The sequence below is a fragment of the Monodon monoceros genome, unplaced genomic scaffold (assembly GCF_005190385.1).
Source record: "Monodon monoceros isolate NGI ecotype Baffin Bay Population unplaced genomic scaffold, NGI_Narwhal_1 Super_Scaffold_22, whole genome shotgun sequence".
NCBI classification, from domain to species: Eukaryota; Metazoa; Chordata; class Mammalia; order Artiodactyla; family Monodontidae; genus Monodon; species Monodon monoceros.
Window position 1 is genome coordinate 92622257 of NW_021703779.1, and position 24293 is coordinate 92646549.

Consider the following 24293-nt stretch of genomic DNA (forward strand, 5'->3'; position numbering starts at 1 on the left):
ATACTCAAGATATGCTTGATACTCAAGATACCATATCAAGATAGTCAAGATATCGTAAGCTCATCTTGTCTGTGCGCACTCATTATCTTCCCCATCAGCTCTGCTTCTCTTCTGCGGCTTTTGACAGGTAGCACCACCAGTCACCTCAGGTAGAACCTGGGAATCATCCCTACCCTCGCATCTATTTCATCCATTCATCTAACACATACGTCTTCATCCGTTTGGGCTGCCATAGCCAGATACTACTGACTGGGTAGCTTTTAAACAACAGAAATTTATTGCTCACAGTTCTGGAGGCTGGGAATTCTGAGATCAAGTCACCAGCATGGTCACCTTCTTGTGAGGCCCCTCTTCCTGGTTCCTAGCTGGCCCCTTCTCACTGTGCCCTCACATGGTGGACGGGATTAGGGATCCCTCTAGAGTGTCTTTTATAAGGGCACTAATCCCATTCATGAGGGCTTCACCCTCATGGCCTAAGCACCTCCCAAAGGCCCCACCTCCTAATACGTTCACATTGGGGGTTAGAATTTTACCACATGAATTTTGGGGGACACAAACATTCAAACCATAGCGACATATTTACACGTGCCCTTTTTCTGCCAGCCTCTGCGCTGGCCATTGGGGGGCCCTGATGAGCGAAAATCAGACCCCACCCCTTCCCTCATAGAATTCATAATGTAGTGGGGGGAGCCAGATGTGAATTCAGTAATCACACAAATGGACGTATAGTTAGAACTGAGCTAAGTACTCTGAAGGAAAGGAACGTGCTTTTTTGAGAGCCTAGAACAAAACAAGCTGACTTAGTATGGAAGTTCTGGGGAGAGTTCCCTGAGGAAGTGACATTTCAACTGAGATCTCAAGGATGAGTCGGAGTTTACTAGGTAAGTGTAGGATTAAGGGAGGTGAACCCTTGTAACTGGACAAAATGGCAGATATGCCAGCGCCTCAGCAGGAGGGAGAACTGGAGGGAGGGCAGATGACCCTGGGCCTGAGGGGCAGATATGGAGGGCTTTGTGGTCAGGGGCTTGGCCTTTATTCTAAGAGCTGTAGAAAGCCAGTGAAAGTTTTAAGAAGGGGCATAGCATCAGCTTGTTTTTCCTATTGATTCTTTTCTTGTGTAATTCATTGATATAGCTCTGTATCCAAGATACAGAAAGCCATTCTGTGAAAAAAACACCTTCCCACCCCTTCCCCCATTCACAGCAACAAGTCCACAGGTTACCACCATTGTTGTTTTTGGCATATCCTCCCAGCATTTCTCTTTTTTTGTATATATAAGTAAGTTTTTAAAATAGTTTATTTTCTTCTTAACACAGACATCCCCAAATAGCATACCACACAACTGTTTTGTTGCTGTTACTATTTTGCTTAGCGCTGTGTCTTAAAGAGCTTTCCAAGTAAGCCCATAGGAAGCTTTCTCATTCACAGTAGCATGTGTTCTGTTGGGTGGATGATAAAATACAGGGTAATAAAAATGGCAACACTTTATGTAGCACTGTGACGTGCCATTGTTTCAAGCTCTTCCCATACATTAACTCATTGAATCCCCACCACAATCCTCTCAGGGAGGTGTTATGTCATCTCCGTTTTACAGATGAGGAAACATGCTCAGATAGTAAGTAGCCGAACCGGGATTTGAACTCGGTGGTGCGGCTTTTAGACACAACACAAGGCTACAACACTCTACTGTAATTTATTTATCCCATCTCCTCTCGATAGACATTTAGGTTGTTTCCAACCTCTCACTAATATAAATAACACTGCACTGAACGACCTTGAACCTATGCCATTTTGCAGGTGTGCAAGTGTGTCTAAAGGATACATCCCCCTAAGTGGAATTGCCGAATCAAAGAGTATATGCATTTGTAAATTTGATGGATATTTCCAAACCCAGAAACGTTATACCAATTTAAATGCTCCTTAGCAATGTGGAAGAGTGTCTGTTTCCACACAGCCTCACCAAAAGAGGCTTTTGGCTTATTTCCAACCTTTCCACTTTTTGCCCATCTGATGGGTAAAACTAATGGTTTATTGATCTAGTTTTAATTTGAATTTCTCTTACTTTGAGTGAGGCTGAGCCTCTTTTTACATGTTTAAATTGGCGTTTGATTTCCTCGTCCTTGAATTATGTGTTCCTCTCATGTGCTCATTCTTCTCATTGTTGTTTTTGTTTTTTACAAAATTAAATCCTGGGAGCGCTTTATAAATAGGAGTTGGCCCTTTGGGATACGACCTGCAGATATCTTCCCCACTTTTGTCATTTGTTTTGTAACTTTGCTCATGGTTTATTTTTGCCAGGTAGAATGTTTACATTTCCATGTAATGTATCAATGATTTTACGGCATCTGAATTTTGAGTCATGGGTAGAAGGCCCTTCCCTACTCCAACGTCATAAAAAATATATATCCCATATTTTCTTCTGCTATGTTAGTAGTTCCACTTATTTATTTTTTATTATTATTTTTTTACCTTTAAGTCTTTTATCCACTTGGAGTTTGTCCTGGTATTAAAGGGACCAGCTTTATTTCCAGATGGTCTCTCATTTGTCCCAACACTGTTTATCAAATAGTCCGGCCTGATCAGATCTGCTCGTGGAAAAGATCGTGCCGGTGCTGTGGACAGAGATCACCATGTTCTCCTACTTTTACCTCCTAGATGGCTCTCACGGCCATCCCCTTCCTGCCATCTCTAGGGCCACAACCTTGGGCTGAGCCACCATGGCAGTTGGCTCTGTGTGATCTCCCTGCCCCCAGCCTCCCCCACTCCTCCTAACAGCCCTTTGGCCCTGGCAACTCCCAAAGCTGTTTCTAAAGCCCACATTGGCTCATAGCACTTCCCTGTTCGGAAACCTTCAGTGATTCCCCCTTGTCCCCAGAGCACTGTGCGTCCTCCCAGGGGCACAAAAGGCCCTGTGTGCCCTGGCCCTGCCCCTTTCCCTTCGTGTTCCTCCTTTCCTTGTTCTCTGCACTCTGGTGATACCCAAATCCTTAGGGTCCCCTGAGTTTACTGTGCAACTTTCATGGCTCTGTGCCCTTGAAAATGCCATGACTTCTGGCAGGAATACCCATGTCTAGCTTGTTGGCCAGGAAAGCATGCCTTCTTCAAAACTCACCTCCGCGGTCACCTTCTCCAGGCAGCCCTCTGAAACTATTCTGTGGCTGAACTTGTCACACTGCAGTGCAGGTGTCTGTTTACATGCCCGTCACTCTAAGGACAGGAATTTTTCTTTCGTTCTCGATATCTCAGGGATGAATGAATGACTGTATATCCACACGCTACGCATTGCACATATCCTGTTATACATCTTACAAGCTAACGTTTATTGTGCACTTCCCATGAACTGGGCACTGGGTAAGAGTTTTACAAGATCTTGATCTCGCTGAATCCGCACAAAGTTCACTAGACTTACGGGGCCCGTGACGTTGGATGTGGGGGAAAAAAAATCACGTTTTCATTTGCATTAACTCCAACTGAAATACAGCATTTCCTTCAGTTCTGAATCGCAGACAGCAACACACAGTTGCATGTGCAGTACTTGGCACGTTGTCGTTAATGTGAATCACAGATATTTTCTACTGATTACAGCTGCTACAGATAATCTTTTTTTTTTCTTTTTTGCGGTACGCGGGCCTCTCACTGTTGTGGCCTCTCCCGTTGCGGAGCACAGGCTCCGGACGCGCAGGCTCAGCGGCCATGGCTCACGGGCCCAGCCGCTCCGCGGCACGTGGGATCTTCCCGGACCGGGGCACGAACCCGTGTCCCCTGCATCGGCAGGCGGACTCTCAACCACTGCGCCACCAGGGAAGCCCCGAGTTTTTTGTTTGTTCGTTTTTTTCCAGATAATCTTGAAAAATCATTTTCACTTCATCATCACCTCAATATTTAAAGACATTTATTATTTAAAAGTATTTTACTAACTGTATTTTGATAGTATTTTTTCTTTTATAACCCTGTATCTTTTATTTTAGATATTTATATTTAAAATATACTTAATATATAAATATAATATATTTAATATGTAATGTATTTTATATATTTATATTTTAAAAGCTTTATTCTGAGAGAGGGCCCCAAACAGCCCAAGGGATCCAAGGTACCCAAAGGTTAGACAGCCCTGCACTAGAATTTAAACTGGCATTTGAAACCAGGCAGGCAGGCGTCATGACCACACTGCATGTAGTTGCTGGGTTTGACAGACTGTGGGTTCGAATCCTGGTTCTGGCACTTGGGCTAGTGCCGTCATCTTTCTGTGTCTGTTTCCTCGTTTGTAAAATGAGGATTAGTAGGTGTGTTGTGAGGGGTCAGGGAGCTCATATATGTAGAGTATATAGAACAGTGCCTGAGGCATGGTAAGTGCTGTGTATTGTTCTTATTATTAACCACTTATACTGCCTCTCGTTAATTTCGCATCTGTCTTCCAACTAGACCGTGGGCTCTTGGGGTCAGGGTTGTACCTTGCTGACTTCTAAAGCCACAGGCTTGCAGATACGAAGTGCATGTTTGTCAGTGGATTTAACACTGCTGACACCTCTCCTCTTAGATGCCCGTTTCTCCTTTGAGCCCCATGACACCCCTGTCTCCAGGTTGTCCTCCTTCTCCGGCTGTTTCTCCTGCCTGCCCCAGAGATCCTAGCGTTCCCCATCTATAGATGCGGGCCCGAGAAACGCCACAGGTACTTTAGATTAAACACCTGCAGTCAGCTTCCTCAATTCCATGCTCCTCCCTCCGACCTGCTGTTCTTCCTCTTCCTCTATTTCTTACCTTAGTGGCTCCACCAACCATCCAGTGCCAAAATCCAAGGCAGCTTCCTGGACCCCTTCCTCTGCCTCATCCCCTATACCAATCAGCTCAGAAGTTCTGAGGATCCAGATTCTCAAAATGCTTGCCAGTTTGGCCCCCAACCCCCTGTCCTAGTCCAGCCTCTCAGCATCCATTGCTGGGACTAGCACTTTGATTCTTCTCTCATCTCCCTGCCCCCTGATTGCCCCTACCTCCCACTCAGTCTCTCCTGCATCCAGTCTCCAAAATACCTTTCTAAAGAAAGCAAATCTGATCAGAATTCACTCCGCTGCTTAAAATTCCCATACAGGATGAAGACCAAACTCCTTTACGTGGCATTCAAGACTGTTCACAATCTGACCCTTGCCTTTCTCCTGGACCCAATTTCCCATCACTTAAGAGTTCAACTCCCATTACTTTTACCTTCAAAGTCATACCTGCGCCCCCTGTCCCCCGCCCAATACACAAACCAGTTTCTCTACTTTGGACCTGGCAAACTCAGCGTCCTCCTCTACAAGTTAGCTCAAAGGTGCTACCTCCTCTCTGGATGTGTGTCTGACTTTCCTAGGCAGCCTAAGGCACATTTCCCTGGAAGTTCCTTATACTTTTTATATTCCATATCTAATTGTTTATCTGTGCTTCGCCACTAGGTGGCAGTCTCGTCTTTTCATCTTTTCAGGAGATGAAGCTGTATTGGGTTGGCCAGAAGGTGTGTTCAGGTTTCGTTCGGGTTTTTCCATAACATCTTAGGGGAAAACCCGAACGAACTTTTTGGCGAACCCAGTAGAATTAAAATCATATTTTATTGTAATTTAAATTAATAATAAATCCTTAAATTAATAATAGTGTTTATTATAATTAAGATGCTATAGGAGCGAGGGAGAGGATGAAGTCTTCTGAGGCCACACGATTTTGGTCTGGGTAGCCATGGGCGGGGGGATTGGCTGCCCCTAATGCATAGGGAGCACAGACGGAAGGAGCATATTTTAAGGAGGAAGGCGATTTTACTTGAGTTTAAGGCAATTCTAGGCTCTCCAGGTTGAGATGTCCAGGAGGCCATTGAATGGAATATTCTGGAGCTGTTCAGGGGAGTCTGGGCTAGAGGCTGTCTTTGATAGCTTCGGTATAAAGGTGATGGATATAAACATGGGAATGATGAGATGATCCAGGGTAACTGTGTAGGTGGGGAGGAGATAGAACTTTGAAAAAGGCCTTGTGGGACATGAACCTGTAAATAATAGACAGGAAGAAGAAGATAAGGAAATTGTAGGAATGGTCAGAGCAACAGAGGAGTGAGTGGCTGGTTGTTCTGGAAGCGAAGGCACTAGCAATTGTCAGGACTAGTGATCCAGAGTGCCACATTGTTTCAGAGGGCTCCAGGAAAGTGAGGTCATTGGCGATGTGAGGATGGGACAGAAGCACTTAAGGGCATTAAGGAAGGAGGGGTGAAGGGCCTTGCAGAGTCAAGGGAGGGGTTTATCTCCCCTGCTTTCCCCTCTTCCCCCTCCCTCTCTGCCCATGGCTTGGGGCACATTCAGGTGCTAAGATGAAAGCCGGTCATGAGAGGGCACATTGAAGGCACTGGGAGAAAGCGCAGTGAATGACTTAGGTGATGACAACCGCTGAGAATGAAAGGGCTTGATGGTAGACTGAGAAGGGCAATGACAAGAGGAGTAAGTGCTGTGGGAAATGAGAGAAGGAGATAAGTCTAGACTGTTCCCAGCGCTGTCCAGTGGAATGCTCTGTGATGCCAGAGGTATTCTATATCTGCTCTGTTCATCATGGCAGCCATGAGCTCCAGGTGGCTCCTGAGCAGATGAAATGTGGCTCCTGCGGCCGAAGCACTAGGACTGGGGAATTTTGAATTTAACTTTAAGGAACTTGAATTGCGGTTGAAATAACTGCTGCTCTATTGGACAGCGCAGCTCTTCTTCAACCTTCTGGTCGGTGGCTAGCACTGAGGGGACCCCTCCTGAAACAAATTTCCTTGCGTTCTTCCAGTACTGGTTTGTCCGGTTACCCCATTTTCTCCAGGAGGTCTCAGCAGCCCGAGTGCAGAAGCAGAACATCTGGCTTGAGGGATCCATTCAAGGTTGGGGCTTTGGAAGTAAGGTCAGTGGTGTTGAAGACCCAGAAGGCAAGGGATGTTCGGGACAGAGTTTTGGTAACCATGCCTTTGGGTTTCCAACCAAGGGTGGGTCCCCCAAGGAACAGTAAGAATGAGGAACAGAGTGCCGCTTTCATATTAGCTGAGCAGGCACCCAGGACCTCAGTGTAGGCAGGGCTGGGCTAGAGCTTGCAGCTTTGGTCTGGACACCTAAGTGAGCTTCCTCCTCTGGATCCTAAGAATCTAAGGTGGCCAGATCTGTAGAGCAGGCCTCAACTTATTTCCCACCCAGTCAAAGGAGCTGAGAAGCTAGGGTAGAGAGGAAGGTGAACAGGCCTGGGTGCCCAGAGAGACAGGTTCTTCCGAGATGTGCATGATGAAAAGTACGTGCTGCCCATTATGAAGCTGGACTACGTGGTTTCAAATCTTGGTTCTGTCGCTTAGTAGCTGTGTGACCTTGACTAAGTTCCTTAACTTCTCTGTGCTTCAGTCTCCTCATCTGTAAAATAAGAATAATAGTACAGGTGACTCTTGAACGACGCGGAGGTTAGGGGTGCCGATGCCCTGCACAGTCAAATGTATAACTTTTGACTCCCCCCCATACTTTAACTGCTAATTGCCTGCTGTTGACCAGAAGGCTTACCGATAGCATAAACAGTCTATTAACACATATTTTATATGTTATATATGTGATATACTGTATTCTTACAATAAAGGAAGGTAGAGAAGAGAAAATGTTATTAAGAAAATCATCAGGGAAGAGAAAATACATTTACAGTACGTATATACGTATTTATTGAACAAATCCACGTATTAGTGGATCTGCACAGTTCAAACCCGTGTTGTTTCCGGTTCGGCTGTACTTCCTCAGAGGGTTGTAATGCGCATTAAATGTCTTAATGTATGTAAAGCGCTTCTAAGAGTGCCTGCCCCTTAGTTCGCCCTACATAAGTTTGCTGTTGTTAGCATGATTTCTTCTTGCTAATGTGTCAGGACTCAGCCTACAAACCTATGAAACGTGGTCTGCGTGGTTTCTTCTCACGTTAGCAAGCTAGGGGATGAGCTAGTGAGTGGGGAGGTAGAAGTGTGGGGCGGGAGGGATGAAGAGTGCCCTATGCCCACCAGGGAAGAAATCCTTGTGGGGAGGAAAGGGGCACCAAGGGGTCGGAGGTCACGAGGAAGTCCACGGGCACATGCACGGTAGGAATTAGGATGTGAAAGCTGAAAGTCTGGGCAGCTGTGGTCAGATGCTCCTGTGTGAGGTGGGGCAGTTGGCAGTGCTGACCGAAGCCAGTTGTGGGGAGCGAGGTTTAGTAGAGGCGCAGATCGGCAGGCAGAGTCGACAAGGTTCACCGGACCATGAGGTTAGGGTGCTGGAAGTGGCGCCCGCGTGGATGTTGAAATCACCCAGGATGCTGGCAGCAAAAGGCCTAACGTGGAAAAGGAAGACTGGGATGAATCTGATAGTGACCTGGAGGACAACGGGCGACAACGTTGAAGGAGAGAGGCTGAAGCTTGAAAGACGGAGAAAAGAGAAAACATCTAGAAGCAATAATGGGGGCTTAGAGGACCTCCCCAACACTCAACCCCATACCACCCCCCCCGCCAAAAAAAAACGCTTGCTGTGAGAAAGAATTGCTCAGAACAGCCAGAGGGAGAAGCAGTGTCCTCAGAGGAGAGCCAGGTCTCCTTAGGGTGAGGAGGGAGGTGGAAGGGCCATTCCGTGCAAGGGCAGCAGGTACAGAGGGATTTGTTGCTGGTAGGGCCGCCATCGTGGGTTTCCATGGGTTTCCAACGGGATGGCTTGGAAGGCAGCCAACTTGAGGACCTGCAGGGCTGGTGGTGCAACTCCCCACTCTGGGAACTCCCTTTTCTCCATCCCTGTGGGGTTTTTTTGGTTGGTTTTTATTTAAGCACGGTTTCTTAACCTGGGGTCCACAAATAGGAATTAAGGGGTCCATTAACTTGGACGAGAAAAATAATCACATGTTTGTTTTCACTAACCTCTAGCAGAAACGTAGCACATGAATGTAGGTATGAGCCATACCTGCGGATTTGTTGTCAGTAGCAATCGCAGATGGCTTCCTATCACGTTACAGTCGTGGCAGACAGCTCAGAATACTGTTTATGCTCATCACTGCTTTGAAATTACGGTAGTTGCCTAGCTCTTATTATTAAACACATTAATAAAGAAACGTACGTACTATATTACAAATCTGTTTAAATATTTTGATAACCGTGTTTTAACGTCATTGGCTTCATTTATAACCCTTTGCCTCTTATTTTATGCATATAAAACCTTGTTCTAAGAAGGGATTCACCAGTGTCCTCATGTTTCCTGAGGGGTCCCTGCCAGGCACAGGAAGGCTAACAAGCCCCACCTCCAGGCTGCTTGGAAACCCCTTTAGGTTTCACTAGAGGGCGCTCTTGTTTCAGACTTGGAGAACAGTGGCCTCTCAGGCTTGACCCAGGTGACAAGGTTGTTTTGAAGTCCAAGCAAATCATATGTCCTCTGGGGACACCTCAGGAAACTGGGGTGTAAGAACCCCAGTGTTGTTTGATCCAGGCAAGCCACTTCTCTCTTGAGTGGGCTTTACACTTATCTCCTGCAGGATGAGGGCTGGGACACAGCCCCCATGCTAGCTTCTAGGACAGCTAAAGCCAGAGCACTTTGGCCTGTGATGTCCCCAAGTTTTCATACCGACCTCAGTTCCAGGTGGTGCCCCCTGTTTCTCTCCCACCCAGTGTTAGCCCACTGCCCCACTTGTCTGTCTAGCTTTAGGATGCCGGGAAGGTTCTCTTTCACTGGCTTCCCAGTTCCACTTTGCTGGTCAGGCGAGGGGCAGGAGAAAGGATAAGGGACTCAGGTAGATCCTGAAGGCTCCTGATGGGTTAGGGGGTTAGAGGGAAAAGCTAGGGAATTTGAGAAATTGGCCCAGGGCTGATCCTTGTGCAGGAGGGTGGGTAGGTGAGTTTCTGAAGACTTTGGGATTTTCGCTGCTGAAGAGGAAGTATCTGGAGCTCAGGAGTGCTTTGTGGGAGCAGGGAATTAATTGATTCAAGGAGCAGTATCTGCCCCTGTACCGGTAGCTTCCCCCGGACCTCTTGGTACCTCTTGCAACTCCAGAATTCCCCCTAAGGCAGTGTGGTTGGAGGACCTAGCATCGATCACCTGAGGTGCTTGTTACTAAGATGGAAATTCCGGGGTCCACCCAGATCTCCTGGATTCTAGTCTCTGGTGCAAGGCCCAGGAATCTACATTTTCCATAGGTTCTCTAGGGCAAGGGTTCTCAAAGTCTGGTCCTTGGACCAGCGACAGCAGCCTAACCGGGGAACCTGTTAGAAACGCAAATTCTCAGATTCCTGATTCTAGGCCCCCCTTCAGACTTACTGAATCAGAAACTCTTGGGTGGGACCCAGCAAAGATGCCTTTTAACAAGCCCTCCAGGGGATTCTGATGCCAGCTCATGCTTGAGAGCCACCCGCCAGGGGATTCTGATACAGGCTGAAGGTTTAGCCTCACTGCCTCAAACGATCCAAGAGCTGGTTCCGCCTTGCTGAAAGCTCACCAGAGACCCAGCAAGTACTAACTGTAGAACGTGTGTGAGGCACGGGGCGGGTTATGTTTAGTAGCACTTTTCCCTAGAGTATCTCTGTGCTCCTTTAGCTCTTCTATCCCTACAATGCTCCTGCAAGGAGCAGAGAGCCTGAGAATTCCCTGCCAGCAGGACTCTGACGCTTAGAGGGGTTTTGATCCACACAGGTGGTCACACAGCAACTTGAGAAGAGCAGAAGCTGGGACCTGGGTCTCTGGACTCCAGTGCTTGTTTGCTAGGCCAGGTCTACCTCTTGGAGTCTTTGCGAGCTCAGGGTCCTCACTCTGTGTGCTTTTGGCAGAGGGCTGGCTCTCTGATCCTCATGGATGAAGGTGGGTCTTTACGTTGCCTTAGACGTAGGCCGGGTGGCCCAGTCAGCCTCCACTAGGCAGTTTGAGGGTGAAGCCTGGCCTGAGTGGGCTCTCCAGCCCCTCAGGATAGAAGGTCAACCAGGTGGACCTTCCACATGGACACCCAACTTGAGACAGCCTTGTACATTAAGCAGACTAGAGGGTACAGTTCATTTGATCCAATGCCTGGATGAAAAGCAGCCTGACTTGGGCCTGCACTCAACAGCTGAGGATGGGAAATCACACATCTGTGGTCATGTTGGGCTTGGACCACCCAGAGCTCTGTCTTCCGGGTAAATGAGGGCATTTAGAGGGCACCAAAGATGGGATGGCATTGTTGTCAGGAACTAGACTTGTCGTTTTCCCCCCATACCCAACCCTGCACCTTCTCCGATGCTCCCCGTTCCCGCTGAGTGGTACCACCACTCACTCATTACCCAGGCCAGAAATCTTAAGATAACCATTGGCTCTTCGCCACTCCCACCGCATCCAGTCAATGTGACCTCCTGATCATTTCTCAAATTCATTCCTACCACTCCTATTTTATTTAGTTCACATCTGATCATCCCTGACTTGGTCTACTACAAGAGCCTCAACACTGGTCTCCCTGCCTCTAGTCTTGCCCTATTTCGATCAGCAGCCAGATGGGGAGCTCTATCCCTTACGATGTGAAGTGTGGTCGGAGGACCAGCAGCACCTGGGAGCTAGTTAGAAATGCAGATGCTCTGGCCCCCACCCCAGCCCTACTGCATCAGAACCCACCTTTTAACAAGATCTCAAGATGATTTGTAAAGTCCAAAATATCTAATATTGCAAACAGTCTTCTTAAAGAACTGGCCCTCGTCTCTTGTTTATCCCTTTCTCCCACATGATAGTCCACTGCTACTGAACTGTATAAAGTTCTCGAACATACTGGGATGCTCAATTCATTCTTTCAACAAATGTGTATTGAACCCCTCCTTTGTGTCCGGCACTTGCTGGGGATAAAGCAGCGAGTAAAGCGGATACATATTTTTGCTTTCATGGAGCTTACTTTCTTTTGTGGCAGGAGACAGTAAAGAAATAAGTACATAGAAATAAGTAAAATATAGAGTAAGTCAGATGATGTTAAGTGTATAAAGGAAGAGAAAAAACAGGGCAACGGGTACAGTGTTGCTGAATCGGGGGAGAGAGTAAAGGAAGGCCTCACTGAGAATGTGACATCTGAGCGAAGGCTTGTCGGCTTCTGGATATCTGGGGGAAGAATATGCCAAGCAGAGGAAATAACGAGTGTAAAGACCCTGAGACAGAAGTGTTTCTAGAATGTTCTAGCAATAGCAAGTATGTCAGTGTGTCTAGAGCCATGTGAAGGAAGGGGAAAGTGGTAGCAGATGAAGTCAGAGAGGTGATATAGGTGAGGGGCAGCTCATATATAGGGCCTCATAGACCATTGTAAGGACTTGACATTTTCTTTTTAGGGAGATGGGAGACCATTGGAGGCTTTTGAGCAGAGGACTGACATGATCTGAGTTAATCTTTCAAGGGATCACCCAGTTGCTATGCTGAAATTAGACTGTACGGGCACAGGATAGAAATAGGGACACCTATAAGTAATGTTTGCAATAAAAGAGGAAGGAGATGCTAGTGGCTTGGGCTTGGGTACTAACAGTAGCGGCAGAGAAATGCCATTGGATTCTGGATACATGCTGAAGGCACAGCCAGCAGGATTTGCTGATGGATCAGATGTGGGATGTGACAGAGAGGAGTCAGGGATGACTCTAAGGTTTTTGACCTTAGTAACTTAAATGAATTACCATTTATTGAGATAAGGAAGACTAGGAGAAGGGGTTTTGTGCTTGTTTATTGCTTTTTTGGAGGGTCGGGGGAGGAAGTGCTCTTACAGTCATCTAACGTTGTATAACATCCCCAAAACTCAGTAGCTTAAAACAATGACTTATTATTTTTCACAGTTGTGTCGGTTGACTGGGTCATTCTTTGTCATGGACTGAATGTTTGTCTCCTCCCCTGAAATTCCTATGTTGAAGTCCTAACCACCACCACCACCCCCATGTGATGATGTTTGGAGGTGGGGCCTTTGGAACGTAATTAGGGTTGGATGAGGTCATGGGGGTGGGGCTTTTGTGGATGGGGTTAGTGCCCTTATAAGAAGAGACCGTAGAGTTCCCTAGCCCGTTCTACCATGTGAGAACATGGCAAAAAGATGTCTGTCTATGGACAAGGACGTGAGTTCTCACCCAACACCAAGTCTACCAGTACCTTGATCTTGGACTTCCCAGCCTCCAGAACTATGAAAAATAAGTTTCTGTTGTTTAAGCCACCCAGCTTATGGTATTTTGTTATGGCTGCCTGAGCTAAGACATTTTTTTTTCTACTTACTGGTCCTGCTGGGACAGCTGGGATAGCTGGGCCTCTCTGTCCACAAGGCCTTTCATGGCATGGGGATCTCAGGGCAGCATTCCAAGAGGGCAAGCCCCAATTCATAAGAGCTTATGAAGCCTCTGATTGCATCTTTTTGATGAAGTCCCATTGACCAAAGCAAGTTCCCTGGCTGAGCCAGATGGGCCACATGGCCAAATCATCGTGGGAGAGGAATACATAAGGGTGTGGATACTGGGAAGGTGTGATTCACTGGGAGCCAGTACTGTAACAATCTACCATAGGAGCCAAAATCAAAAGCTGGGTTTAAGAATGAGATGCCTGCTTAGATGTGCAAGTGCAGGTACTGAGTAGACTGTGAGCTATGTGAGCCTGGAGTTCAAGGCAGAGGTCCAGGCTGAGAGGTAAATGTTGGAGTCATCAGCACGCCGATTGTGTTAAAGCCGTGAGATTGGTTGAAATCACCTAGGGAATGAAAGTATTTAGAGAGGAGAAAAGCTCTGAGTTCTGCAGCCTGATCCTCTCCATCATTTAGCGGTCAAGGAGATGAGGAGGAAGCAGTAAAGGAGACCGAGAAGAAGCAGGCTGTGAGGCAGGAGGAGAACTAAGACAGCAGCATCCCAGAAGCCAAGTGAAGAACGTTTCAAGACAGAAAGGGTGCATAAGATGAGGCCTGGGAATTGGCCACTGGATTTAGCAATGAAAAGGTTATTTGTGACCTTGATGGGAGCTGATTTGGTGGAGGGAGGGGTGGGGAGGTAGGCACGGAAGCCTGATTAGCTCGTGTTGAGAGAGAATGGGAAGAGAGGAATTGTAGACAGCGGAATATAGACAAGTGCTGTCCAATAAAAACATGTAAGCCACATATGTAATTTCAAATGTCCTGGTAGTCACACTAAAAAAAAGGTAAAAGAAATGGGTGAAATTAATTTTAATAATATATCTGATATTTAACCCACTATATGTAAAATATTACCACCCCCAAATAATTAATATCAAATTATTACCAGGATATTTTATATCCTTTGAAATACAGTAGTGTAGTTTACACTAGTAGCACATCTCAATGTTAAACAGCCACGTATGGAAGTGGCTACCATGTTAGACAGGGCAGGTATAGACATTTCTCTCAAGGAGTTTTGCTGTGCAGATAAACAGAGGATGAGGTGCTTGCAGGGGCGAAGTGAGGTCAAGTGTGTGTGTGTGTTTGTTTTAGAATGGAAGCTGTTACAGTACGTTTAGTTTATATGCTAATGGGAATAATCCAGTAGAGGAGAAGAGCTCCTCGATGTAGCATGACTGTCTGGCAACATGAAAGATGCACTTGAGGTTTGTGATCACGAATCTGATGTGAGAACAGTCAGCACAGATGTTTTTCTCCAGCCGTGTTCAACTGTGTAGGTGCAAGCAAGGCGGGGGAGGAGATTGGGACTTAACCAGGGCTGGGGTTTTTGTCAAGATAAGTACGGGGCTAATGAGAGATGCCATGAAGTCAAAGGTGTATGCCAGGGATAATTCGAGTAATGGGCAATGGAATTGAAGGAGAGAAGAGGGAGCCATGAGGGACAGCAAGAAAGGTGGGAGGACCAATGGATCACAGATTCCAGGGGGCGTCAAAGAAGTGTTGGGGTCAGGGTTAGAGGGGTCAGCTGGAAAGATAGCAGTGGTGGGTGAAGAGGGAATGCTTGACTTAACGAGGGGCTCCAGATATTCATAATTACAAGGTCTCAAGCACAAGCTTGAGAAAGACTGGCTGAAGTGAGACGGGGACGAAATCATTGAGGAGAGGAGGCCAGGGAGCTGAGAGGCCAGGGTACTGGAGGGTTCACGTTAGGCATATGTTGAAAAGATCAAGAGATAAGATGGGGGTATTTTTGGAGAGAAAGGTACCGAGCCAGGTACTAATAGCCCTGAGGAATATTAAGGACCATGACCCATAGTCTGTAGACAACTGTGAAATGGAAGGGTAGTGGGTTGGAAAATAGCAATGCAAAGAAAGAAGTTCCCTACTCTCCCTGGGCCCAGGGGGAAAATAAACCAGTGACTACTTCAGAGGGCTAGAGATGAAGCAGGTTCCTTGTGGGGGAGAGGTAGGTCAGGGAAGAGCATAAAGGATGAAGGGAACGTTCAGAGAAGTGATCGAAACATTGGGAATTTGGCTAATGATTTCTCTGTGACTTTGCATATCCTGTTCCCTTTTCCTGGCATTCCCTTCCTTACCTTGTGCACCTGGAAAGCTTTTCTTCAGTTGTTTACAACCCAGCTCCTGCATCGCTACTTTCCTGAAACCGCTACAGCAAAGATCACCAGTGACCAGCATGTTGCCAAACCCAGTGGAAGTGTTTGTCTTTACCGTACCTCTACAAAGAAGCGTGTTCCCAGTGGAGTTTTCCGTGATGATGGGAAGTGTTATTTCTCCGCCCTGTCCAATATGGTAGCCACTAGCTGTGTGTGGTTATCGAGCATTTGAAATGTGATGGGCTACTGAGGAACCAGATTTCTAATTTTATTTCATCTTAGCCCATTTAAATGTAAATTGCCACGTGTGGCTCGTGGCAGTCTTTAACCTTGTCTTTCTCCTGGCAATATTTCTGTTTTCCAGGCTCTGTCCTTGGTCCTTTAATCTCATTCTGTGTACTCTTCCGTGTTGATCTTATCCATACCCCAAGCTCTGTTTCTGGGACATCTCCCTCTTCTGAGCTCTAGACCTGGACTTGCACAGCCAATTGGAGACGTCCGTGTGGGTATCCTATAGGCGTTCAGTGTCCGCACACCCCCAACCTCTCAGTCACTGAACTCATAGACCTGGGAGTCAACCTAGGTGCGTCCTCTGTGCCCTACGAATTGCCAAGTCATCCATTCCTGCAGCAGCATCCGAACTGGTGTTCAACCGTATCCCTCTCCTGTCCATCACCCACACTGCTGCCAGAGCAGTCGAGCTAGCTGAAACAGAAACCTGACCTTGCACTCCCCTGTTTCAAACCTCTCAATGGCTTCTCGTTGTGAAGAGGATAAAGGCCAAGGTCCCGGGCACGGCAGACAAGGCTCTTCATGACCTGAGCCGGTCTCTCCAGCTTCATCTCTGGGCACGTGTCCCCTCCCACTTGATGCTCCAGTTACACAGACCTGCTTGGGATTACATGCAAATGGCATGCTGATTCATGCCTCCACATCTTTTCCCAGGCTGCACTCTGCCGCCCGGAATGTCCTTTCCTTCCTTTAAGCTCCTGCTGCCATCTCCTTCTTATTCTTCAAAACTCACCCAAACTGTCATGTTCTTCAGCTCCCCTTCCTCAGTGTCTCCATTACTTAGTGCGCTTACCTCATCACACCATCTCATTGCTCACGGGTAAGCTGCAGGGTAGTTCTGAAGGGCACGGCCTGTCTTGGCCTCCGTCTCCCCACTGTCTAGCATGGAGTCTGCCCAGCGTGCAGCCAGTCCGTGTTGAACGAATGGGTAATATGTAAAAGTGAATGACTTGAAGGGAGCAGGAGGGAGATTGGAGACTAGGATGCCGTCCTGCCCAGTCTCATCTCCTCAGTGTAAGCCCTTCCTGGGTGGGATTAGAGGATGAGAGAAAGGGCCCTTGGGAGAGGCCTCTGGGGATCGGTCTTGGCTGCTGGTGGCACAGTTGATGTCTCTCCCAGCACTCATAAAACTTCCTTCTGGCAGAAATCAATTTCAGAAAAAGCTATTATCTCGGTTTCCCCCTACCTTTAGAGCTGAAATGCTTCTATCCTCCTGGGGTAGAAGATGCTAGCAGAAAATGTCACATTTATTTTTTTCTTAAAGTAAAAAAGAAAAGTTTTATGTGTTTAATTTTTCTGAACGTGCTTAAGTTTCTATTTTCTCTTAAAAGAAGACTGGTTTTTCACTGACATTTTCCCAAGGGCCACATCCAGGTATGTAAAAAAAGAAAGATGTGCGTTTGCATACAATTTGCATATATCTGTGTAGACTGGGTCATCTGTTCTCATGGTGCTTTCTTTTTTGTCTCTATTTCTTCAAAGAGATTGAATATTTGATCACCTTTGCAATGAAAAGAACCAACAGCAGTGAAAAGGCAGAGGAAGCCGCAAAGTCCCCCTTCACAGAGAAAGGTCACCTCTTTACGAGATTCCTTGCCGTCTTCCAGTCTTCTATGAGATTTTGGATGGCTGTGGTTGCCATGATAAAAATAGCTACCATCTGTATGCCAGGCTAGCTGGTGTATTTACTTTTTTTATATCTCTTATTCCACTCAGCAGCCCCGAGAGATAGACGTTGCTACAGGAAACAGGCTTAGAGGGGTGGCACAATTTGCCCAAGGTCACCCCCCTAGGCAGTGGCAGAGGCAGGACTCAAACCCAAGGCTGTCTGACCCCAAGGCCTTTGTTTTAAACCACTAAGCTGTATTTTCCATCACTGATGTACTGTTTGGTGTTCTGTCATTTACACTTGCCATCACGGGCCAGGGACTTTGCCACACAGGTATATAGTTTGTCTGGTTGTTATTTGAATGGCAGCGGACTGTTGCACAATACTGAGGTACCAGAGTTTACTTAACTTATCTCCCCAATTGGTTTGTTTCCAGTGTTTCAATATAGTAGGTAGTGCAGGTGTAAATATCTCTGTGCAAATAAGGGCCATGTGTTGGGTGTTTGAGGTATTGGACGGTAGTCCTCAAAGTAGCATTGTTGAGCCAAAGGGTTATAGTGTTATAGATGCTCCAGAAAGCCTGTCCCATTCATTTCCCAAGCAGTGATGATTTTTTGAGTGTCTACCGTGCATCCGGTGCTGGAGGTGAAGAGGTGATTCAGAAACGGCCCCTCCCTCAGAGAACTAATCGTCTTGACGTGGGACGGGTGATGTAACACAGGATAATGGTCCTGAGGTCGCAGTGAGAGCACTGAGCGCCCCTTGGCAGTGCCTGAGCGTTCCTTTCCCCCCATATATAGGGCAGGACAGGATTCAGGGGCTTTAGGGGAGGGTGGGGGAGGGCTGCTGAAGTCTGGCTGAGGATACTTCCCCCTCTGGTCCTTTTTTCCCCCTGCAGCCACCCCCAGGCCCATGGGGTCTGTCACTACTGCCCTGCTGCCACCAGGGGGAGCCAAGCAGGGGCTGGGGGGAAGGGACACCTGGGGAAAACTGCTCTGGGCTCTAAGCACCTGTCGGTCCTCCAGGTGCCCTCTTCCCCTTTACGTCCCCAGCAGTCAGGGTGACAATGTGGTACCCAATTCCCACTCATCCAGCAGACAGGAAAGTGCACACAGTATAAGCGCCTTCCAAGTTCTGTGCTAGATATCTGCTAGGAACACAGAAACGAATCCCACGCAGTCCTCGACCCGAGGCACTCGTCTAGACGGGTAGATAAAGGGCTGGTACAACGTGGTGTGCTGGAGGTCTGTGACAAGTGGCAGCGGGGGCATTGAGCAGTGAGTCCTTTGGCATTGTGTCTGAGAGCCCAGTGCTCTGCTGTTGACTTTGGCTGCAGCACTGCCCATCTCCCAGCCTCGGTTTGTCCATCTACAAAGTGGACGGATGAGCCCAATCCCTGCAAAGGGCCATCTGACTCAGATGTGTGGTGAGCCTGCCTCTTGTTCACAGAGCAAGCCTGAGCTTCTCCCCCAGAAGACCCGGGGGGGCTTCAGTCACCCCCATCTCACTCCTCTCCTTCCCTCGACACTCCCCACCATGATGTTCCTTGTTCTGCCTCTGACCTTCTTCCTCACTCGGTCTGCATATGCTCCTGTGATTTCAGTTACTGTCCTGTGCTGGTGACACCTACATATGGACGCTCAGCCCCGTCCTTTTCACTGAGTTTGTGATTCATATAATAATGAAAATAATCAGCATCTCTCAGATCCCAGATATGGCGCTCCAGTCATGGCAGATGAGTGAAACTGAGTTCAAGAGATACTGAGGCTTGCCCAAGGCCCTGAGGTCGATAAGCGACAAGAGCCAGGATTTGAGAACCTGTGTCTGCCCGGCTCCAGTGCCCACACTGTCACCCGTCACGCTGCATTTCCCAGAGTGCAGGCAGCCACCTAAGAGACAATTCTACTTGGATATGTCACGGACACCTCAACTTCAACATGTCTAAAATTGGCCTCCTTTCTCCACCTTCTGTCCCAAATCTGCCTTTTCCTCTTCTCCATCTCAGTAAATGGCACCATCCACCCAGTGATGCAAAGCTAGAACCCAGGGCCACCACCGTTGTCTTCAAAGCTATCCATCCTCCTCTGTCATCGGGTTCCTGAAGCAGTCTCTGTCTCAGTCCCCCACCTCGACTCTCTCTGCTCCAGCCCACACCCCACACCCCGCACCCCGGCCAGGCAGATCTTTCTCAAGCACACGTCTGATCGCATCACTTTCCCGCTTCAGACCCCTCCGCCGCTTGCTGTGGCTCTGCGGCAGAGCTCGAAGCTGGCCACCAATGAGCTGAAAGCCATCCAAGAAGACATGTTTCGTGTGGTCCGTTGAGCGTTCTTAAAACAATCTGAATTATTTGCCAACGTTTAAAAATCAGGAAATTCCATATGAAAGTTCCCATTTCTGGCTTCTCTTGCAAAAGTGAAAACACTGGCAACTCTGGGCCCACGTCCCCGTAGGGCAGTGATTGGGTGGAACTGAGTGGTGGCTGACCTCTTCAGAAGGGGCCTGGGCTTCCCAGTTGGCCCATCTCCAGCATCCCTGTTGTCTGGTCACCCCCCTGCTCCCAGTTACCTGCCTGCCTGAGGTTTGAGGCACCTAGGGTCATGACCCTGTGGCACAAGATGAAGCCCAAAGCCCTCAGCCTGGCTCCTAAGGTCCTACCTGGCCCAGCTGGGAGCAGCCTAGCCCTGCCAACCTCTGAGTCCTATTCCCCTGTGGTCTCAACTCTTCCCCATAGTTCTGTGAGTTGGCTCGTTCCCACGGATGTCTGCCTTCCTGCAGGCTGCTGCTCTGGAATGCCTAGGCCTCTCTTTTAGTCCCATTTGTCCTTTAGGACTCTGCTCGGTGCCCCCTCCACCAAAAATCAGTCTCCCCGCCCGCCCCCCAAGCTGAGTTCCGTCCTCCCCTAATACGTGGCACAGGCCTGGTCTTTATGTTATTCTCATCGTTAGCAGCTTGTCTGCGTCCTCTGCCAGATTGCGCATCTGAGGCTGCAGGGAGCCCGTCTTCTTAATGTTCCTTTCCCCGAAGTTTGGCGCAGGGCTTGGAATATAATAGGTGCCTAATAACTGGTGAATGAATGGATGAATCTGTGAAAGACTGACTTGGGAAAACACTACTCCAGGATGTCCTGTTGCCGCCTACTTGCTTGAGGTAGAGGGTTCCAGGTTCCTTCCATTCCGGAGCACCCCCATTGATGCATGCACCCATAGCATCCTATAAGCCACGCCCCTGCTCTGCAGGGTCTAGAATACATCCAAGCCTACTGGGATAGGAGTTCCTGAGTGACGATAGAGGGAAAATACATCATTCTTGCTGTTCCAAGGGGGAGAGAGTTGTCTAATGGTTGGGAAATGGCACAACAACTGGATATGGCGCATTCTTTAGTTACTTGAATGATGATAGCGCTGCGGTGACGACAGCGCCTGACACGCGTTGAGCACTTTGATTGTACCAGATCCCGTACTAAGAGTTCTCAATAACTCTTTCCTTTACTCCTCACAACAACTCAGAAGTAGCCCCACTTTACAGACAAGTAAGCTGAGGTTCAGGGAGTTGAAACAACTCTTCCAGGGTCACACACAGCCAGTAAGTGGTAGAATCCAGGTTTGAAACCAAATCTGTGTGACATCTCAACCACCATGCCATACTTCCTCAGTGACGTTTCTCTTTAGACACATGAGGGAATGATTAAAATAAATGTGGCCATGAAGGCTATACAATTATATATACAGTAAAATTCCAATCAGTAATCAAAAGAAGAAAGAAAAGAAGCTCCCAAGGCATACAGGAACCAAGGAGACACACCCACGTGCTAGCAGTGGTCACATTCAGCTAGCAGAGCGCCGGGGGTGTTTTTCTTCGTTTCCTCCATCTCATTTCTACCTTTTAACATTTTCTAAGTTTCCTTTAGTGAGCACGTGCAGTCATCCCTCAGTGTCCGAGGGGGACTGGTTCCAGGACCCCTGCGGGTACCAAAATCTGAGGCTGATCAAGCCCCTCATAGAAAACGGTGCAGTACAGTCGGCCGTCCGGATCCATGGATTCCGCATCCACAAGTTCAACTAACCATGGACCGATCCGGTTAGTGGAACCCGTGGATGTGGAACCTGCAGATACAGAGGGCCGACTGTATTACTTTTATAATAACAGTAAAAAAAAAAAAAAAAAATCCCTCTTTGTAATGGCCCCAGCATCACGTGGCAGAACAGACTTTGGAAGGGGTGATAGGAGTACCCAGCTAATCGGTTTGGGCTGTCTCTCGAGCAGCCATCGCAGGGCAGCAGAAGGGGGTAAACAGCAGGCGGTAGCTGTGGCCGCAGCGCCCGCACCCTCGTGGGACAAGGGAGGAGAAGAGGGTCACCAAACGTGCTGTCTCACCGTCTCCGCTTTCCCCCCAGGTGCTTATACCCCGGAGCCCCTCAGCAGTTTCCGCTGGGCCCTTCTCTCGACTGGCCTCATGTTCTTTTATCACTTCAGCGTCTTGCAGATCCTGGGCCTGGTAAGTTTGGTTCTATCCCCTTCTATCCCTTCTGTTTGGCGTTCTTCATAAATCTTGATAATCCTGGTTGGCGCTGGTGTATCGTTTTGTTTTGAAAATACAAGATGCCAAAGGCCAGGCTGTCAGAGTGTTGTGTCTGGGCTCTTGATTTACGATCCACAGTCTTGGCCTCTCCAAAGAGTTTTCTGAATCCTTCAGTAATGACTGTTTCTTTCACCCCTGGGGAGGCAAGGAGGCCCTTCACTCACGGCCGCTTGGATCAGAGATAGAGAGCTGCGCTGGAAAGTGGTTTGCTGTGGACCCCATGCAAGGCAGGATGCTAGCCCTGGCCCTGGGCCTGGGGGAGGCTTCTGACCTTGGGTCCATTCTGGGTCTACTACCGGGCCCTGAGCTGTGTGTCCAGTGAAAGTGTGGTGTCAGGTGACCCCCGTGGCATTCTGGGATGTTCAGTAGTCGAGTTATCCAGAGCCCAGGATTGCTGAGTGTGTGGGCGATGTGTCTAGTGGTGGCGAAGTGAGTAGCAAGAGCTTGGGGCTGGGGCTGGGGTCGGGAGACCCAAGTTCAAGTCCTGGCCTTGCCGCTGCTCTGGGTGAGTCACCTCATTCTCGAGTGCAGTGCGCTCTCCCCCCTCTGTGACACGGCACAGGCCCGCAACCCCGACCCTGAGAGGTGGTGAGGACTTGTCTTTAAGGAGAACGTGCTTGAAGGGCTTTGGAAGGCAGGGGCCGTGGCCGTGGCCGTGTTCGAGGCTGGAGCGGCATGCCGGGTTTTGTGTGCGAGCGGCACTAATGTAGCGTTAGCCGCGTGGACCTGGCAGGACTAGGGCGTGTAACCGATGTCACCAGCGCCTTTGTTGAAGCACTCAGTCATTTTGTCTTCCCCATCCCGGCGTGTTGCTCTGCTCTGGTTGGCCTGGGGGCTAGTTTGAGCTCCTTGCCAATAGCATGAATGCTTCCTGTTCTCTAGGGAGGAAGCAGTATGACCTTCACACCTGCTCTCCACTGGGACTCCTCGATTCCAGAGGAGTCAGTGTGCTCACGTCACCATACGTACCGTGCTCGGTGTCACCTCTGGGCCTCCTACAAGGAAGGCTCCGTTCACTCCATTTCTCGCCATGACCCCCCATCCATCCTTCATGAGTCCATTCAGGTGTCACTGCCCTCGTGAAATCTTCTCTGAGAACTCAGCCCCCGTCCTGTACACCCCTCAGATCCCATGGTGGGCAAGAGCTGGTGAGCACCGTCTGCTTTGAGGTCACACGTGGTAGACCGATCACCCCACCTTGATGCAGGCAGGGGCCGTGCCGCGGACTGCCTTTATCCCATGACACCCCTCCGGGTCTAGGCACCTAGTAAATGCTTAGGAATGGCAACGGGCCCTGGGCCCAACTGGAAGGCAAGACTGAGCAAAACCGACCAGCTTTTCCACTGGACGGCCTCCCCCGTCACCTCCAAAGGGCTCTAGCCTTGACCCGCTCAGAAAACCTAGGGGAGAAAGATCCCACTATGAACAGGTGGGGATTTGTCAATCCCTCCTTGTCTAGTCCCCATTAGGTAGACACGGCTGAACTGGCAGAAGCCAGAGAAAGCCTAAGGATGGTGAACGCTCACTCTACCTCCCTTGTCCCTGCAGGTCACCGAAGTGAATTTGAACAACATGCTGTGTCCGGCCATCTCAGACCCATTCTACGGCCCCTGGTATCGCATCTGGGCCTCGGGACACCAGACTCTCATGACCATGACCCACGGGAAGCTGGTCATCCTGTTCTCATACATGGCTGGGCCCTTGTGTAAATGTCTGCTGGATTTGCTCCGGCTTCCAGCCAAGAAAATAGACTGAAGGTGCTTGTGTTTTTTTTTGTTTTGTTTTGTTTTGGGGTTTTTTTTTTCTTCTGCCCCTGAGGAAACAAGTCCTGACTCCACTTGGAGGACACCCAGCTCTTGATGACATCATGGGAGAGGGCAGGAGGACGTTTGGTGTGTTTCTTTTTCCTTCCTCTCTGTCCCTTTCTTCCACCACTCTTCCTTCCCCGGCTCTTCCCCCAGGACGGCTCCTGGAGCCTGGGCTGTAGTCCTGGAACCTGGGCTGTAGTGCTGCAGCCTGGGCTGTAGTCCTGGAGCCTGGGCTGTAGTGCTGGAGCCTGGGCTGTAGTCCTGGAGCCTGGGCGGTAGTGCTGGAGCCTGGGCTGTAGTCCTGGAGCCAGGGCTGTAGTGCTGGAGCATGGGCTGTAGTGCTGGAGCCTGGGCGGTAGTGCTGGAGCCTGGGCGGTAGCGCTGGAGCCTGGGCTGTAGTCCTGGAGCCTGGGCGGTAGTCCTGGAGCCCGGACGGTAGTCCTGGAGCCCGGGCGGTAGTGCTGGAGCCCGGGCGGTAGTGCTGGAGCCTGGGCTGTAGTCCTGGAGCCCGGGCGGTAGTGCTGGAGCCTGGGCGGTAGTGCTGGAGCCTGGGCGGT

General features: G+C 48.9%; 1 protein-coding gene across 10 annotated transcripts in view; it reads left to right on the forward strand.

The window, feature by feature from the left end:
• Positions 1-24167, forward strand: part of TMEM164 (transmembrane protein 164) — a 153546-nt gene extending 129379 nt beyond the window's left edge. For 6 of the 10 annotated variants that reach the window (XM_029240462.1, XM_029240464.1, XM_029240460.1 and 3 more), the window contains 2 exons: positions 21744-21844; positions 23477-24167. In XM_029240462.1, the coding sequence (XP_029096295.1) occupies positions 21744-21844; positions 23477-23683 (308 nt within the window). In that variant the 3' untranslated portion in view covers positions 23684-24167. The remainder of the gene's footprint in view (positions 1-21743; positions 21845-23476) is intronic. The other 4 variants (XM_029240470.1, XM_029240472.1, XM_029240459.1 and 1 more) reach the window with 1 other exon arrangement.
• Positions 24168-24293: the final 126 nt, after the last annotated feature.